At 40.9% G+C, this 20,045-nt stretch overlaps 1 protein-coding gene and 1 long non-coding RNA gene across 9 annotated transcripts in view; one reads left to right on the forward strand and one right to left on the reverse strand.

Annotated features, from left to right (window-relative positions):
* The window catches only part of USP34 (ubiquitin specific peptidase 34), a 250,742-nt gene extending 236,809 nt beyond the window's left edge, over positions 1-13,933 (reverse strand). For 6 of the 7 annotated variants that reach the window (XM_053890716.1, XM_053890717.1, XM_019430961.2 and 3 more), the window contains exon 1: positions 12,743-13,101. In XM_053890716.1, the coding sequence (XP_053746691.1) occupies positions 12,743-12,785 (43 nt within the window). In that variant the 5' untranslated portion in view covers positions 12,786-13,101. Of the gene's footprint in view, positions 1-12,742; positions 13,102-13,806 lie in introns of those variants that run through there. The other variant, XM_019430890.2, reaches the window with a different exon arrangement.
* LOC109256361 (uncharacterized) lies at positions 13,097-18,331 on the forward strand. Of its 2 annotated transcripts, none has more exons than XR_002075630.2 (2): positions 13,097-13,470; positions 17,786-18,331. It is a non-coding gene; the product is annotated as an uncharacterized LOC109256361 (long non-coding RNA). The 2 variants fall into 2 exon arrangements; XR_008417861.1 differs by having other exon boundaries at positions 13,357-13,470; positions 17,782-18,331.
* Positions 18,332-20,045: the final 1,714 nt, after the last annotated feature.

Here is a 20,045-nt window from a genome sequence, read left to right on the forward strand (position 1 = left end):
AAACAAACCAGAAACAGTTAAGTTTCACAGAAGTCATAGTATGTTTATTATTCCTTCAAAACTTGACTAAGCAACCATTTCTCCAATTCTAATCATTAAAAAAAAAAGTTGCTCAAAGATCAACTAAAATTCTAACAATTCCATGCAGCCTTCTCCAATCTTACCAAAAACTAAACTCCTCCCACTGCACTTCAGCTATACATGTCTTTATGGAATTTGCCTTTTTCCTTCCCTCTCTCCCTATCTCTCTCTCTCTCTCTCTCTCTCTCTCTCTCTCTCTCTCACACACACACACACACACACACACACACACACACACACACGGTTTATCCCAGTATATCTCACTGTGTTAATTGTTTATATGCTTATCTAACTTAATCCTCACAAAATCCCTATCAAATGTAATTAAGGTATTATCATCCTCATTTCCAAGTAAGGAAGAAGGCACAAAAAGGTTAACTTAACCAAAGCCAGAGTTGCCATAAATGACATGAATAGCATTTGAATTCAAGTCTATCAGATTCCAGACATCAATCTCTCAATTACCATCCTATTGCCTCATCTGTATTGGACTCCAACCCTCCTCAAGATAAGAGATCCATCTAAATGTATTTCTATATCTACCACAGTGTCCAGCACAATGCTTTACGTATGGTAAACATTCAATATATTTTTTATATATTGAATAAAACATTTAAACATAAAGAGTGAAGGTAAAGTGAAAGTAAGACACACAAAATAATGTACTCAGTAAATCAAACATTATGAAATAGTTTTCAAAAAAGCAAAAAAAGAAATGGTTTTCAACTTTTCAACTTGGGCCCAGCAGAAAGGCTCCCACAAAGAAGGATGGGGAGAAGGTGGGCTGTTTTGCCATCAACAAGATAGTGACTACAGAACACACCATCAACAAGTGCATCTATGGTGCAGACTTCAACACGTGTGATCCTTGGGCACTCAAAGAGACCCACAAGTTTCCCAGAGATTAGAACTCCAGACATGCACATTGACACCTGGCTCAACAAAGCTTTCTGAGCCAAAGTAACAATGAATGTCCCACACTGTATCTGTGTGCAGACGTCCAAAAATCATGGAAGATGAAGATTCACCAAACTCTATACACAGGTTACCTATGTGCCTGTCACCACTTTACACCCAATCTTACAACCCTGAGATCAAGAGTCGTATGCTCTACTGACTAAGCCAGCCGGCACCAGCCCTCCAAGGAACAGTTCCTAAACCAAGGATCATTACTGAAAATCCTAAAGAGAAGATCCTGTGGCCTGCCATCAGTCATGTCCCTCTACGGATGACAAAATACATCTAGGATGTACAAAATACATCTCATCTCTCCCACCAGGATGGCAGCAGATTCCATCAATCACACTGATGTAATCAAATTAACTATAGTAGCATTTCCATGTTTTATCATATTGGTTTCTTAAGCAAAGAAAAAAAAAATGACACTGGTTTAGGTTATGGCCATGCCAATTTTTTATTATCATTTCACTCTCTACTAAGTGATTATTCAGTATTGGGAAGTACTCTTGTAAGTCCCAAAATAAGGGGGGAAAAATAACCTCACAATATTTGCCAATTTCTGCTCTCCAGGAAACTTAGCTACAGCTTCACACTCACACACAACCAAAGCTCTATCATCTTCACTGGATGGAATCTGCCCAGACCTGGAGATTTTTTAACTCAGCACCACTAACAAAGCTCTCACCATTCCTTACCAATCTAGAGGTTAAATTCCCTCTTAACATATGATTTATCCTATAGGTCTGGGGACTCCTCTTAGAAGGGAAAATGGAAACAAAATAAGATTAGAATAAAAAAACTGACCACCATTGCTGTTTTTATACCACTCTACCAAGCAGTAGGCCCACTGTCCCCTTATTTATACTCTTACTTCGAACACATCTTCAAACTCCCTATTATCTTAGCATTTTCTTAAGTCTAAATTTATTGAGCTTGTGCTCATATACTTCCACATTCATGATTGGTTACTGAGCCTTTCTCGGTAATCAGAATGAGTACCTTCCTATTTTGTGTTATGGTGGCCTAAAACCAGCACATTAATGAATTGCTAATGTTCATTGCTAAAAGAGCCCCACAGACCTTGGAATCAAACACTTGAAGACTATAAAGTATATATACTGATGCCCTACTGTTAACTTTTAGCATATTATCAGATTTCCTTCCAGATATGCTATATGAGCAACTCAGCAATCTGACTTCACACACTATATTCAAGGTAATATTCAGACAATTATACAAAAACCTACAAAAACCCAAATGCCCATCAACAGAGAACTGGTTAAGTTACAGTTGGACCAAATAACGGAGTATTACAGTGAAGCCATTAAAAATTATAATGTAAGTGCATATTAACATAAAAAGATGCTTACATCTTAATAAAATGATATAAAAATAAATAATAACATGTAATTAGCTTATTTACATAAAATATGTAAGAAAAGCTATGTATAAGGAAATCAAGAATGACTTAACAGATGTTTACTAGGGACGTCTGGGTGACTCAGTTAAGCAGCTGACTCTTAGTAAGTCGGCTTAGGTCATGATTTCACGGTTCGTATGAGTTCAAGCCCTGTATTGGGCTCTGCACTCACAGCACGGGGCCTACTTCAGATTCTCTGTCTCCCTTTCTTGCCTCTCCTCCACTTACAGGCATGCTCTCTCCCTCTCTCTCCCCAAAATAAATAAACGTTAAAAAAAATTTTTTTAATTAAAAAAAAGAGATGCTTACTAAAACATGAACAATTTCTTTGGTATGCAGAGCTTCAGATTCTCCAAATTTTACTAAATTTTTTTTTCCTGAAAAAAGCAGTTATCTTTTTTAGAAAAAACAAAGCTACTTGCATTATTTTTAAAAAGACTAAACAGGGGCGCCTGGGTGGCTCAGTCACTTAAGCGTCCGACTTCAGCTCAGGTCATGATCTCGCGGCCCGTGAGTTCGAGCCCCGCATTAGCTCAGAGCCTGGAGCCTGCTTCGGATTCTGTGTCTCCCTCTCTCTCTGACCCTCCCCCGTTCATGCTCTGTCTCAAAAATAAATAAATGTTAAAAAAAAAAAAAGACTAAATATCCTGGTAGAGAGGTAAGTAATTAACAAAAGGAGTTAAGTTTTCTCCTGCCACCAAATATTACTGATGACACTTGCCCAACACATTCCAAGAACTTACACCAGATTATAATGAAGCACTCAGTTTCTGGCTGAAGTATGCTGTCCCTGAGGATTATACCATATATACTGCTTTTTATTACCTTACTCATGAATCACTAGGTATATGCTCCAATAAGGAGAGATCATCAAGGTACAATACTAGAATCAAAACTCTTTTGCTTGAACATTAACTCAAATGGTATGTATAAGGGAGACAGTTCAAAAGGAGCTCTAGCCTCGGTATTATTTTCCATCTCTTTATGGAGCTTCGGTGTCAACAATTTCCACAGATTGCCCCAATTCTCTTCTGCAAACAGCAGTCTCTACTTCCTCAACTTTTCTGCTCCTACCCATCAGCTTGCAAAAGCACCCACTCTAGTTCAGCTGCTCACAGCTACCTCACTCTTTAGTTCAAACATTCTGACAAGAAAAATCTGATTGATCAACATCAGGTCAGGAGTCTATCTGGAATCCAATCAGCAATAGCTAGCAACGGGGGGGGTGGGGAGGGCTGGCTTAAGTTCTTCCAGAGAATATAAGCAACTTAACTTTTCTGGAAGAGGTTATAGCCAAGATAGGAAAAATACCCAGTCTTCAACTACAGTAAGGGAAGTGCAAGAAGATGCCCGGTTTATACTACGTTAATTCTCAACTAACACCTTTGGAGATAGTTTTTAATTTCTATGGAATTTGAGAGGAAAATATCATTAACAGGTGTTAATCACATGACAGATAAAAAGCCCAATGTTTTCCTCATATATAAACTCCTAAATAAAAGTAATTTAAATTTCATGCCACAGTCACAAATCTCACCACCTACATAAAAACAACTAATTTCTGCCTTTCTGCAATGCATATTAATTTAGAAAACAGTTGCTTAGGGTAGATATTTTTTATAAGCATATACCTAGTAATTCACAAAAAAGATAATTTAAAGCAGTATATATGATAATAATCCTCACCTACAGCATACTTCAGCCAAAAATTCTCATATCTAAATCACTACTGACTAGGGACACCTGGCTGGCTCAAGTCAGTGAAGCATGCAACTCTTGATCTTGGGGCTGTAATTTCAAGCCCCACGAAAAGTGTAGAGCTTAGTTTAAAAAATAAATAAATCACTACTGACTATAGGCCTAAGAATACTGATTTAACTAGGCAATCACATTCTTCTTCTACAAAAACCCTGCATGAACTAAAATGTTTACTAAGCACCTAGTCTGTACAAGGCACTATAGGAGGGACTCGGAAAAGAAGAAAACATGGGCCCTGACTGTAAGGAGTTCATCATTCAGGAAGGAAAGCTGTTGTTAATTTAAAAAAAAAAAGGGGGGCTGGAAATGCAAGCTGGTGCAGCCACTCTGGAAAACAGTATGGAGGTTCCTCAAAAAACTAAAAAGAGAACTACCCTACGACCCAGCAATTGCACTACTAGGCATTTATCCAAGGAATACAGGTGTGTATTTTCAAAGGGACACATGCACCCCCATGTTTATAGCAGCACTATCAACAATAGCCAAAGTATGTAAACAGCCCAAATGTCCATCAATGGATGAATGGATAAAGAAGATGTGGTATATATATATATACAATGAAGTATTACTCGGCAATCAAAACAAATGAAATCTTGCCATTTGCAACTACGTGGATGGAAGTGGAGGGGATTATGCTAAGTGAAATTAGTCAGAAAAAGACAAAAATCATACGACTTCACTCATATGAGGACTTTAAGAGACAAAACAGATGAACATAAGGGAAGGGAAACAAAAATATAAAAACAGGGAGGGGGACAAAACAGAAGAGACTCATAAATATGGAGAACAAACTGAGGGTTACTGGAGAGGTTGTGGGAGGGGGGACGGGCTAATGGGTAAGGGGCACTAAGGAATCGACTCCTGAAATCATTGTTGCACTATATGCTAATTTGGATGCAAATTAAAAAAAATTTAAAATGAAATTCTCATTAAAAAAAAAAAAAAAAGAAACAGGGGCGCCTGGGTAGCTTAGTCAGTGAAGCATCCCACTCTTGATTTCCGCTCAGGTCATGATCTCAGAATTCATTTCATGAGTTCGAACCCCATGTTGGGCTCTGTGCTGACCGTACGGAGGCTGCTTGGGGCTTTCTCTCTCTACCCCCTTCTCTCTCTGTTCCTTCCCCTACTTGTGCACATGCGCATGCGTGCTCTCTCTCAAGATAAGTAAACTTAATAAAAAAAGAAAAAAAAAAAGGAAGAGGGACCATTACCTAAGTTCTTAATCTAAAGGATATAAGTCATTTTAAGAGAGGCTGGGAAAGGTTCAATGCCTCACCAAGAGCCACCTGGGTGGCTCAGTCAGGTAAGTGTCCAACTCTTGATCTCCGGTCATGATCTCACCACTTCTAGGATCGAGCCCTGCAATGAACTCTGCACTGACAGTCAGAGCCTGCTTGGGATTCTGTCTCTCCCTCTCTCTCAAAATAAATAAACATTAAAAAAAAAAAAAAAAAAAAAAAGTAGGTCTCACCAAAAGAGTGAGAAGTGAAGCTAGGAAGAGGAGTTTCAGCCAAATTGTGCCATGCATGATATATGTCACGCTAAGAAGTTAGTTTCTTCAAGCAATGAAGATCTAGAACAGTTTAAGCAGGTAATGTGATAATCATATATTGTTTTAGGCAACTCTGCAGAAGAAGCTGTAACATAAAACATTTTTTAAAGATCTATAATTAAAAACACAAAAATAAAAAGCACACAAAAAAGCAGCAAAGGGGTACCTGGCTGGCTCAGTCAGTAGAGCATCCAACTCTTGATCTCAGGGTCATGAGGTCAAGCCCCACAATGGGTGTAGAGATTACTTTTAAAAAGGGCGGGGGGGGTGCCTAGGTGGTTCAGTTAAGCATCTGACTCTTGTATTCTGGCTCAAGTCATGATGTCATGGTTTGTGAGATCAAGCCCCACGTTGGGCTCTGCAATGACAACACAGAGCCTGCCTGGGATTCTCTCTCCTTGCCCCACCGCCACTCTCACTATATCAAAAATAAGTTAAGTAAATAAATAAATAAAGGGGGGGCTGGAAAAAAATATATGTGGTGAACATGACCAAGGGTTCCTATTGTTAATAAGTGACCAAACTCGTTATCAGGTAATAACACAAAATATTAAAACCTGAAAAATGAGAAAACACAGGGAATGTATTAAAAAATGCAAATAGCCAATAAAAATGTTTTTCTATAATTTTATATTTGAAAAAAAAATTTTTTTAATGTTCATTTGTGTGTGTGAGACGGAGGGAGACGGAGGGAGAGGGAGGGAGGCGGGGGAGGGGGGGAGAGTGGGGGAAGAGGGAGAGAGAATGAGAGGGGGAGGGGCAGAGAGAGAGAGAGAGAGGGAGACACAGAATCTGAAGCAGGCTCCAGGCTCTGAGTTGTCAGCACGGAGCCCCACGCCCACGCAGGGCTCGAACCCACGAACCATGAGGTCATGACCTGAGCTAAAGTCAGACGCTCAACTGACTAAGCCACCCAAGCATCCATTAGTGTTTAAACTTACTAGTATTTGGCTATTACAATTTTTGCCAAAATAACACTTTTTCAAGGATAATATTCAGTACAAGTGCCCATACTTGAGTATGGAAAGAGTGGAAATCAATACATCCTTTCTGAAAAGGCAAATAGACAATATAAACAAAAGTATGCTTATATTTTTGACAGAGTGATCACTTCTGCAATCTATCTAAAAAAATGTTATTAAAAATTTATGTACAGGATGTTCACTTGCAGCTTTATAATATAAAAGAACTGAAAACATATAAGAATGAGAAGTTAAATCTAATACAAAATGAAATACCATACAGACAAAAAATGTATTTTCAAAAGAGTTAATAAAGGAAACAATCAAATAAAACATTAGGTGAAACAAGCTACATATTGAACTACCTTTATCTCATTCTTAAAAATGTAAATGCATAGGGGCACCTGAGTGGCTCAGTTGGTTAAGCATCCGACTTCGGCTCAGGTCATGATCTCACAGTTTGTGAGTTCAAGCCCCGTGTCAGGCTCTGGGTTGACAGCTCGGAGCCTGGAGCCCACTTCAGATTCTGTGTCTCCCTCCATCTGCCCCTCCACTGCTTGCACTCTGTCTCTCACATTGTCTCAAAAATAAACTTTAAAAAAAAAATGTTTTTTTTTTAAATGTAAATGCGTAGAGGCACCTGGGTGGCTCAGTCAGTTAAGCGTCTGACTCTTGGTTTCAGCTCATCATGATCTCACAATTCAGGGGTTTGAGCCCTGCACTGGGCTCTGTGCAGACGGCACAGATCCTGCTTGTGATATGCTCTCTCTCTCCCTGTCTCTGCACCTCCCTTGCTCGCTCTCAATACAAATAAATAAACATTTTTAAAATGTGTACCAAAAATAAATGTGTACCAAAAGTATTTCAAGGTGATCATCAACAGGAATCATCACTGGATGATGAGATTTATAGCTTTCAGTATGTCTACAATGAGAATATGCAACCTTCATAATTACAAAAAAATTAAAGAAAGAAAGAAGAAGGTAGGCCAACCCATTTAGCTAGATTATGTCACATCTTGGTCAAGCTATGATTGGAAAGTTTCTTTCTCTTTCTGAAAATATAAAAATTCTTAATAATACACAACACATTACAAATACTTTGAAATCAGATATACAGGTACTATCATTAAACATACAAGTAACATTAACATGTTTCACGAAGAGTGCTAAAACTAATTATTAACAGTTATCATTGACAATGCAGATAGCCTACGTAATATCCTGCACGTTTGTAGTGCTTTATGGTTTCTAAGTTATATTAGAAAAATATGTGAATTGAAATCACGAACACTACTTCAAACATTAATTGGTTTAAGAGGATATAGACTTAGCTAGATCATCAAATAAAAATTCATAATCTGGGACTTCATATTATAGTAAAATCCGATTTCCAATTTTAAGAATCAGTTCAAATTTTAGAATTACTAAGTCAACCAAAAAATATTATGTTACTAATGATTTAACTATTTAGCACTCATATACTTATAATATAAAAAAAACTCTAGAAATGTATGGTGTACTAAAGGGTTCCCTGCTGACAGACAACATTTAGATTTCATTCAGCTACATAAGGACCACCACTTTTTTTTTTTTAATGTTTGTTTATTTTTGAGAGAGACAGAGACAGAATGCAAGTGGGGAAAGGGCAGAGAGAGAGGGAGACACAGAATCCGAAGCAGGCTCCAGGCTACGAGCTGTGAGCACAGAGCCCAACGCAAGACTCAAACTCACAAGCTTGAGATCATGACCTGAGCCGAAGTCGGAGGCTCAACTGACTGAGCCACCCAGGCACCCCAGGACCACCACTTTTAAAATCTTACCACAACTACAGTAACATCATGCCTGAAGTTGTTAAAATACATAAATATACACTAATTTTTTATTGTCAGTTAAACATAATAATGTCTTCCATTCAAATAGATCATCACAAAGTTTCCACAGCATAGCGTAACTGTTAAGAACATGGGCTTTTTTAGCCTGACCTGAGATTAAGTCCTGTTCAAATCCTGGCTCCACCAAATACAGTCATGTGACTCTGAGCAAATTATGTAAACTCTAAATCTAGGTTCTCTTATCTGAAAGGGGTGATAGAGTAAGTACCTACCTCAAAGAATTGATAAAGTACTCAACACAAACTGCTCAATAAAGTATTCTGCTTTAAAAATAATACAAACAGAATTATTCTGCAAATACTGTTATCACAGTATCTTGAGTTCAAGCTTAGACAGGGCTACTGTAACAGGTGACCTTTATCTGGCAAACCACTTAGCCTTTCAGAGATTCAATTTCTTTGCTTCTAAAACTTAGGTACCAATGCTTGCTCCTGCCTACCTCCAAGGCTAAGGAGGGGGGCAAATAAATTGTCTACTTAACTGCTACATTTGGTAAACTATAATTTACTAAACACACACACAGAATAACATCTGTATTTAAAGCCATTTTCGGGGCGCCTGGGTGGCTCAGAGTCCAATTTCTGTTCAGGTCATGATCTCACGGTTCATGAGTTCAAGCCCCGCATCAGGCTCTGTGCTGACAGCTCAAGAGCCTGGAGCCTGCTTCAGATTATGTATCTCCCTCTCTCTCTGCCCTATCCCTGCTTGCTTGCTCTCTCTATCTCAAAAATAAATAAACATTAAGAAAAATTTTTTAAGCCATTGTCACTCTTCTCTCAAAGAAATTTACCTTACCAAGGCAAATAATGACCTCAATTTACTAGTGAGCTAGCTATGATGATGGTCCAAAACGTAAATTCAGGCCTCCAACTTCTCATCAACATCCAGAAATGCTCTGGAGTTAAAGTGGTTCACAAAAAATCTAGAAAAGCAGCAAATATACAAATTCAGCCAAACAAGCACAGGATTAAAAACTGAAAATTATTTCCTAAACTGAATGTGAACCCACAAACTGACAGTAGCCAAATTAATACATCCCAAGCCTTGAAAATGTCTTTTTAAAAACAAAGCACTGAAGGGAAAGAGAAATTCAAGCATGTTAGTAGTGCTGGGATTGTTTATTCTAACATTAAAGCCAAACATTATTTTGAAATGTCATTTTAAGTTTTAGGATATCTATCAAGATCGTATTTTAAAAGGGGATGTGAGGATCCTTATTATGGGGTTCTTAGCCTGGTTCCATGGACAGGTTTCAATTAGTCCTCACAGTGCATGAAAAATTGTGTCTGTGTACCTGTATGTTTCCATGGGGAGAGTTTACAACTTCAGATTCCCAGCACGAGACATAAATGGTAATGTTAATTCTCTCATCAAAAACTGATGACAAAAGGAAACTATTTACAGCCTTTCATTACCAATTTTTATTTTAGCTAAATTACATTCTGCCAGATTTTTAAGTAAACATTTCATATGAAGTCTCTACCATTATTAAAATCTCTCTGCACATCAAGATAGGAAACAATACTATCCACATTTTATCTACCCTTTCATTTAAAACACTAAATTTTTATATTACACTGATATGTCCAGGCAGACTTCTTTTCAGTTTCATCAGTATTGTTAAATCTGACAAGAAATAGGTTTTTAGTATCTTTTAAATAATTCTTTTTCAAAATCAACTTGAAACACATCACATACATCATTTTCTTTCTTGTCATGGTTAAACTCTTATGGGGAGATATACTGAGAGATGAATTCTGAGCACATTATTTGGGAACTTTAGTTCTGAATATCTAATCAAAGATGAATTGATGCTCATCTTTGCACAACCTCTAGGGGAATAAAAGGACAGACTTAATAATTATTGTGAGCAAGATTACAAGAAAGACATAACCTACTTCAATTCAACAAGTTTTATCAAGGTCCAACCATCATGTTCCTATCCAGTCATGGATAAATGTTATTACTATAATGAGATAAAGTAATACCCTCTGTTCTTAAGAAACTTAAACATCTTATGTTTGGGATACAACACAAAAGAAAAATGAAAACAATTTTAAAACTACAAGGGAAAAAAACCAACCTGTAATAGTTTGGTATAACCTACAAATAAAATTGCTGAAATAATTTTAAACAAATAAAAAAGGAAGCTTCATTGTGAGATTAGTGTTCAGGAGGCAAATTTTTAAACTGAGCTTTTAAGGAAATATTAAGAGGGGCTCCTGGGTGGCTCAGTTGGCTGAGTGGCCAACCTGATTTCAGCTCCAGTTATAACCCAAGGGTCAGGAGATTGAGCCCGCGTTGAGTGGCTTGGGATTCTCTCGCTCTCTCCCTGTCCCTCGCCCCCACACCCACATGTGTGGGCACTTTCTTTCTCTCTACAATAAAAAAATAAATAGAGGAAATATTAAGAAGTCGTCTTAAGTATTTTTAGAGACCACTGGCTTATACAAACCTGGTTCTACTAACTGTATATACATAAAGGTAATAAAAGTTAAATTCTACTTCAAGATTCTCTACATTTCTAAGTTTCCATAAATCCATCGCATTTTTGAGTGCTTCTAAGCAAAGTTCTAGGGGTTTCCCAAATAATTTTCAATAACAACTATCATGATGCCTCTTTTCACAACGTAATAAAGATTAACAGACTTTAGTTTCTTTAGATACTATGTTTAAAGTTGTTTTTCCTAGTTAACTTTTAAAACACCAAAACATTATTAAAAGCATTTATTTCTTTTATTAGACAGCAAAGATAATGCTCTTCCCAATTTACTGTAACAATAACCACACAACTTATGTTTGGGATATAAAATACAGTTTACTGAAATAAGTACTAAAGACTTATGTAATCATCATATCATAAATCACCTGCACCATAAGTATCTCAAAACAACCTTAAAATTCTAGGAAAATTTACAGTAACACAAATATTGGAAAGTACAGTTTGAGTATGTGCAAAACCTGCTTCCACCTGTCAGAAAATAAATGCCCAGTTGAAAGTAAACTAGAACTCTAACACTTTTCTTATTGCATTTGGTTAATAAAGTCAAATTCAAGCACATAAATAAAGTCAAATTCAAACACAAACATTTTTTAAAACCATTGTTTTAAAGAATCGTATTAGAAAAGAGGTAGTTTGGAAATCTTCGGAAATATCAGAACAGAAATCCAAAACCCACATAAGCAGTTCTTTACATGAGCATTTTCTCAACAATCAAGTTTTTGCAAATTAATCTTATCTAATGCACCTCGTCCAACTAGGCCTTTGGGCCCAGAAGTAGTTAATCTGCAATACAGCTTGTTTCTTTAGCCTCAAATACTATCTTACAAGGGTCGGAAATAAAATAAGAATCTGGCTAGAAAAGATCAGGGTACGCTCTTTAACAATCAAAAGTATAAGGAATAGGCCTTTCATTCCAGGAGACAGGCCATGACTATCCCGGGATGGTATCTGTAGTACAGTGCTCTCCTTAATATAATAAAATTTACCATTAAAATGACGAACGGTACACGAAGAAGAACCGTCATTAATTTTTTACAAAATAGGTATGAAGGTTCCAATCATGACTATTACAGTTCATTTTCAGCTATTTCAGGGCCGGTAGAAGGGTTTCATACACCCACACACCCCCAAGGGAGAGGAAAACCACCAACCTCCTCCCAGGGAGTTTAATGAAAATTAGCAGGTAAGAGAGGCCTCGGCAGCACGCTGAAATTTAAAGAGGGCGGCCGGAGGGCCGAAAGGTTCGGACTGCGGAGGAAAGCTTCGTCCTCGGACCCCACCTCCCCTCACCTTCCCGGCAGGGCGAGAGAGGCGAAGGCTCATTAGTGCCTTCGTTAATTGACACCTGTAATGAGGAAACTTTCCGAGAGGTGAGACCGCTCAGGCCCTGCCTGGCCAAAGCTCCGGGGCGGCCCCCTCTCGAGCGCCCAGGTAACCGGGCCGGGTTGGGCCCGAGGCGCCGCGGCGGCCGCGCCACCGCGCACCTTCCCGGGGCGCTAGGCCGGCACGCCGCCTGGCTCGGCCGTCGCCTCCCGCAGGCCGCGGCAGCCCGGGGAGCTGCGCGGGGCCCCCAAACCGTGCACCCCCACAGGCCGCCGCCGCGGCTACTTACTTTCATTTAACACCTCCACCAGGTCTGCGCAGTTCTCGCACATCGTTCGGCCGCCGCCCCCCCCCTCCCCCGCTTCGGATCGCAGTGACTGATCCCGACCGGCGGGGGGGAGGGGAGAGAGGCGGAGGAGGGGGCCGGCCGGCCGGCGGGGCGGGGAGGCGACGAGGGCGGGCGGCGGCGGGGACGGGGCGGAGAGCAGGAGTATGGGGGAGGGGGCCGGCGGTCCCCGGAGCGGGCGGGGGAGAGGAGGGGGGCGAGGGGAGGTGCGCAGGCCGGAGGGGCGCGGAGGCGCCGGCGGCGGGGAAGGGGGGGAAGGACGGGGGGAGGGGAGAGGGAGGGAGGGGGCGGGTGGGGAGAGAAGCAGCAGAGTCACTTCACCGACCAGACGCCGCGGCCACCGCTGACGCCGCCGCCATTTTAATAGAGCGTTCGGGCTGCGCTCGGCTCTTTCCGCCCGAGCGAAGGAGCCGACGAGAAACGCCTCGCGCTCTCATTCCTCCGCCTCCTTCCCTCGCTTCGCCTCCCGCCCCCCCACCTCTCCCTCCGCACACACGCCGCACGCTCCACACCCCGCCGCGGCCGGCTCGCCGCCCTCCCTTTCCTCTTCCGTCTGGCCTCCCCGCCCTCGGTCCACCCCCTCGGCGCGTTCGCCCACCCCGCCCAGCCCGGATCTCTGTCAGCGGCCGGAAGGGAAACACGAAGCCAGCGCGGCCGCGGGGGGAGTCCGAGTGAGTAGGGGAAGATGGCGGAGGCACCGAGCGGCTCGCGGTTGCGCGGCGTCGCCCACAGCGGCCCACTCCGCGGGCTGCGAGGTCCCGGCGAGCGCCGGGTCACTCGCGCCGCCCTGTTCCCCGCCCTTGCGCTTCGCCATTTTTCCTCCGGGCCCACGAAGGGGGGGGTTTGATGCCGATTCCTCCCTCCCAGCGCTCAGGTTTTTGGGGGGTGGGGGAGGCAAGGGGTTCACGGAGAAGCCGGGCCGAAGCGACGCCGCAGCCCAAGTTGGGGCACACGGCCCTCTCCCCGCGGGGCTTTGTGAGAATGGAACAGCCCAGGGGCGGCGTAACCTGCATGCGTGTCGATCGCTACCCTCGATTCTGTAAGGCTCATCCGTCCTCGAGCTGTAAGACACCTTGACGTGACTAGAAATGGCGGAGTGAGGAGCGTTCACATGGCATCGCCTCCCTTGTACGCGAGAGGGCCCCGCACCAATTGCCTGCAACTCTACAACTCTTTACCTGAAATAGCACATTCTTCTCTGCGAAGAGCAGATCGCCAGGGTATTAAGATGGGAAACGGAAAATGAAGAACCGGAAGGAAAGGGGACACTCCGCTCAAGTTGGTAGTGTTAACTAGTTAGCATTAGGAAAATTTTCCTCACACCTGCACTTAATACGTCCTCACTGATTTCCATACCCAGTACGTTTTATAGAGATGTGACTGAAGAGACCGAAAGGGCGTGTACGTAATCTTATAACTCTGTCACCCAAGCAGCTATTAACACTAGTAATTGGTTTAAAGGTTGTGTCGAGGTTGGGTCCCACCGTCGTTCCATGCCAGGACCACCTTGCCAGTGTTCTTACAGAGTTTCTGCCCACCTGTTTTACACTGCTCCATATGAGCAGGTGAGATTTCCGAGCTGTAGAGAGATTCTGCCATCCTCTCCCCTTCTTCCCATCTTTACTGTAAAACTCGGGTTTCTGCACAGTTGACTTTTGGCATCCATAGCAGACATGGACCAGCCAGCATCCATTCCCACCCACCCCTCTTACCTGCCCACAAGGAAACTTGCCAAACCCAAATTTTGTCCTGTTTTTCAGGTGGCAGCTAGAGACTCTGGTCTCTGGAAGGAAAGCCCCAAGGAGTACTTGTTACAGGTTTAAAACAGTCATGGTAGGGCTGAACCTATGTTTGGGTCCTTGCCAGTGAAACGTGAGCAGAAATCTGCAGAGTGGATCTTTTGGAAAGAATTGCCCATTCCTAATAAAAGAAGGGGACAGGGGCGCCTGGGTGGCTCGGTCGGTTAAGCCTCCTACTCTGAAACTCCTGATTTCAGCTCAGGTCATGATCTTGTGGTCGTGAGATTGAGCCCCGCGTTGGGCTCTGTGCTGAACGTGGAGCCTGCTTAAGATTCTCTCTAAAATAAAGAAAATAATAAAATGCTTTGAGAATCTAGAGTATTGTTGTCATAAATGATCATTGCTCTTCAGTCACCACTTAAATGCTCAGCACACTTTTTCTGTAAAGAGCCAGATAGTAAATAGTTTCGGCTTTATAGACAAGCCAACTTCCTTATCACAACTACTTAACTGTTAGAACAAAAGCAGCCGTAGACAGTACGTGGTGGAAAAAGTATGGCTGTGTTCCAATAAAATTTAACTTACACTGAAATTTGAAATTCATATCTTCATGTGTCACAAAATACTATTTTTCTCTTGATATTTTCAACTATTTAAAAATAGAAAACCATTCTTAACCTGCAAACCATACAGAAATGGAACTGGCCAGATTTGGCCTATGGGCTATAGCTTACCAACAACACTTTATCTACTTCAACTGCTTGTTGACAGTGAAAAGCATAAAAGACCATGAAAAACAAGGTTGTCTGCCTCCTAACTAGAATCTTAACTCTTCTGTGCTGATTTAGTATCCGTATCAACGAGACATTTTAATGTATTTGAAAGTTGTACATTCTAAAAGTATGATGAAGCAGAATCTCTGCTAAAATACCCCTAAATCCTTATAAATCTGGATTTTCCGACCAGTAATCAGCAATGACTATACACCTTCAATAGCTAAGATTGTTTTCAATACTTTGTATACATGTCACCATCTAGTGGTAGAATCATGCTTTCAGTAAAATTATACAATCTATGAAATTTTTAATTCTTGAGCTTTGTAATATATACATAGTATATTCCTAGCTCCTTCCCTGAAAACCAGCCTCACGTAAACAGCTTTGGAAAACTAATCTTGCCATAGAAATTATTTGCCCTTCGTAGCATTCTGGTTATTACTGAATACAGGATTTTGTCTGGAGTTTGGCGTTAAAGCCTGATTGTTACTGTTAGAGGCCAGAGTTAACCGCAGAATTTACTCTTGTCCCTCACACCCACACTTATCCCTGTTTTGTGGAACTTAGGAACATTATTAGAGGCAAGTATGCTATTTTATTCTTTCCACAGCACCCAGCCCAATGCTTTGTGCATAAGATCAGCAAACTACTGTTTGGTTCTTAACTTGCTAGAGTGATTGTTTTTATAAATAAATTGGATTATTACACTTCCCTACCTAAAACCCTTCAATATTCCTGTTGCATTAGAATAAACTCTATTTGAGCCTTCCCTAACCTCTGTGGTTTCCAACCTCACTCTTATTACATTCCAGCCACACTGGTCTGCTTTCAAACATAAAATCTTTTCTGCTCTGGGTCTTGGTGAATGTTGTTTATTCCTAGGACATGCTGTCTTAATTTTGAAATGGCTGTGTCCTCACAGTTTCAACTTAGACATCATCTCAAAAAATAACTCCCCTCCCCTAGAATATTCTATAATACTCTGTTCATTTCCTTCACAGCTCTTACTAACCTTTATTATTACTTTATTTCTGTTTATTTGTAATGGGGACATAGACTGCAAATAAACAATTTTTAAAGTAAGAATGGCAGTAGACAGTCCAGTCAGGACTGGTACAGTGGCTCAAGGTTATGAACCCAAGTTGTTTATTTCCATTTCACCTTCCACACATTGGTTTGTCACCTCCTAGTTGTAAACTGGCCACTATAGCACCAACTGTCTGCTTTAAAGAAAGAAGGAGGAAAGATGATGATGGTCTGTCTTGGTTTGGATTCCCCACAAAGCAAGCCCTGAAATAACAAGTGAAAATAGTTTTATTTTGTTAGCATCCAAGAAATATTGGTAGGATAGTGGAGAAATGAGATAGGAAATGGGAGAGTAAGTGTCCAATAAAAGATTCATTATCAAGCCCCGTAATCCTAAAGGTAACTGAAGCCTAATCCCCCTGGTAAATTCTGCAAACCAATATAAAACATGTGCCTTAAAATCGTCTTACCCTACCCCCCTCCCCCACCCCAAAAAACAAAACCTCCTACCCAAGGGACAAGGAAGCTGGGTATTTACATGTACTCTCTTTAATTGTTGTTAGGGGAGGGGTTGTGGGCAGGCAGCAAAGCAGGCTTCCTTGCTCAACCAGGAAGGCATAGAAATGCAGGTGCCAGCAGTTGGAAGTCTGGCCACCAACTGTATGCTGAAGTGATAAGAACTAGAGGATATGGGCAGAGCACTGTGACAGGATCTGGTACACCCCCCTTCTCTCTTCTGTCTTTCTTGAATATAGTTACGAAAATCTGGAGAACAGCAGCCATCTTGAAACAATAAACCTGTGAGCAAAAAGCAAACGCCAAGGCACCAAAAATGGCAGAGTGGAAAAAGAAAAGGCCTGAGTCCCTTGTGGCTTTGCTGAGCTGCTGAATCGGTGCTAGCAACTGCCTACTTGTTGCTGCATAAGATATTTGGTTATCTAACAAATACAAAACTCTAAAGCCACCATAAAGTATTTATAGCCTAAATGCAGTCATGAAAAATAGTGCGGTAGTTAGAATAATGTCCCCAACCCCCAAACATGCCTATGTCCTAATCCCCAGAATTTGTGAATATGGTACCTTAAGTGGCAAAAGGGACTTTCCAGATAAGGACTTTGAGACAGGGAGATTATTTTCTATTCCTGTGGACTCAATTTTTTACATGAGACTTGAAAATTAGAGAACCTTTCCCAGCTTTGGGCACAGGGAGCTGTGACTGTGACTACATAAGAATGGTTGGAGAGGGCCTCCTGGGTGGCTCAGTGGGTTAAGCATCTGACTCTTGATTAGGGCTCAAGTCATGATCTCACGGGTTCGTGGGATTGAGCCTCATGTCGGGCCCTGCACTGACAGTGCAGAGCCTGTTTGGGTTTCTCTCTCCCCGCCTCTCTCTGCCCCTCCCCAGTTCGTGATCTCTCTCTCTCTCTCTCTCTCTTTCAAGATAGATGATGAAATGAAACGAAATGAAATGTTGGAGAGATGCAACATTCCTGACTTTGAAGATGAAGGGAAGTGGGCCTTGAGTCAAGAAATGTGGGTGGTCTCCAGAAGATGGAAAAGACAAGGAAACAGAATCTCCCTTTCAGCCTCCAGAAAAGAACCCAGCCAGCCCTGCTGACATCTTGATTTAGCCCAATGAAACCCATGTTGGACTACTGACTTACAAAACTGTAAAATGATGTTTGTTAAATTTAGTTTTAAGCCATAAATTTGTGGTAATTTGTTTCAGCAGCAATAGAAAACTAATAGAAGTGATGTGCAGATCTAGAGAATAGCATATGCAAAACTCCTGATACAAAATTCCTTGCTTCTTTCTAGGAACAGAAATAAAGCCAGTATGACTAGAACATAGTTGGGAGAGAAGGCCCATGCCAGACTTAACAGAGCACTGCAAACATTGTTAAGATTTTGGCCTAGATCCTAAAAGCAATACAAAGCATTTAAGTGTGTAAGCAACACAATCAGGTTTTTATTAAAATATTCAGACTAGAGGTGCGTGGGTGGGTCAATAGGTTAAGCATCTGACTTCAGCTCAGGTCATGATCTCGAAGTTGGTGAGTTTGAGCCCCACTGTCAGCGCAGAGCCCACTTCGGATCCTCTGTCTCCCTCCATCTCTGCCCCGCCCCCCCCCTCCCATGCTGTGGTTCTCTCTCTGTCAAAAACAAATAAACATTTAAAAAATAAAGATATAAAATAAAATATTCAGACTAATGGGGCACCTGGGTGCCCCGGTCAGTTAAGCATCTGACTCTTGATCTCAGCTCAGGTCTTGACCTCAGGGTCATGAGTTCAAGCCTTGTGCTGGACTCTGCACTGGGCATGAAGCCTATTAAAAAAAAAAATTGTTTAAAATATTCAGACTAATATGTAGAGAGTAGATTAAAGATAGGGACAACTGGGGGTTATTAATATTAATCCAGAAAGATGATGATAAGCTTGGACTAGGATAACAAAGAAATGGAGAAAAGGGAGTCCATTCTAAGAACATTTTAGAGGTGAAAAGAACAAGACTTGATTGATGGGTATGGGGAGAGAAAGTATCAGGGCTATCTCCAAATAAGAGATTTGCCAAACTGGGTAAATGATGCTGCCATTCACCACATTGGGGATCACTTAAAGGAGGACCACAGGGAGATGGGATCAATAATGACAAGTACTATTTTGGAAGCACTCAGTTTGAGGTGCCTGTGAGGTAACTAGGAGTTGTTGACCAGGCAGTTGTTTGAATCTAAAGCTCAAAATAAAACTCAGGACTGCAAATATAAAATCAATCCTTAGTATGGTAGCTCTTTATGGGGAAAGATAACTGCTATACCTCTAGCATTATAAATTCTAGGCATGAAGAACAACCAAAGAACCAGTTCCCTCAGCTGTCCCCTCTTATCAGGAAAGCAAAAACTTTCCAGAAGCCCCTCTGGCTAACTTTACTTTCTCATTACCTAGAACTCTGTCACATGGCCACCCTTAGAGCTCAAGGAAAGCTTGAGCTCTATATGTGTATATATATATATATATATATATATATATATATATATACACACACACACACATACATACATATATTACTTGATATACATACATATATATACACACATACATATATACACTTGAGCTCTATGTATGTATGTGTGTGTATATATACATATACACACACACATATATATAAATGTATAAAATATATATATTTTGTATGTTAACATAATTGACAAAGTCAATCCTCACTGCCAACTAAGCCAAATCAAACCAATAAAATGTCTAACTTCATTCTTCAAATTACTAAATATATATTTTATAATGTATATTTTATAGATTTGGATATTTTGAGGAATATTAAAGACACCAAAAAATACATTTTGGAACATCTTACAGGTTAGATAACTAAAGTAATAAAGTAAAATAATTAAAATTTTTAAAGCTATACAATAAAATACTGTTTCTATTGTTTGTGTTTTTTAAATGTTTATATTTTATTTATTTATTTGGGGTGGGGGTAGAGAGTGAGCAGGGAAGGGACAGAGAATCCCAAGCAGACTCCACACTGTCAGCACAGAGCTCGATGCAGGGTCTGATCTCTGTAGGCCTGAGCTGGGGTCAGAAGTCAACTATTTTAACATGCACCTCAGGTAATTCTGGTATAGGTGGTCCTTGCCTGATACTATGAGAAACACTTGAGATAGGTTTCATCCCGTTTCTTCAACATACGC

The sequence above is a fragment of the Panthera pardus genome, unplaced genomic scaffold (genome assembly GCF_024362965.1).
Source record: "Panthera pardus isolate Hobbes unplaced genomic scaffold, ASM2436296v1 HiC_scaffold_25, whole genome shotgun sequence".
Classification (NCBI taxonomy): Eukaryota; Metazoa; Chordata; class Mammalia; order Carnivora; family Felidae; genus Panthera; species Panthera pardus.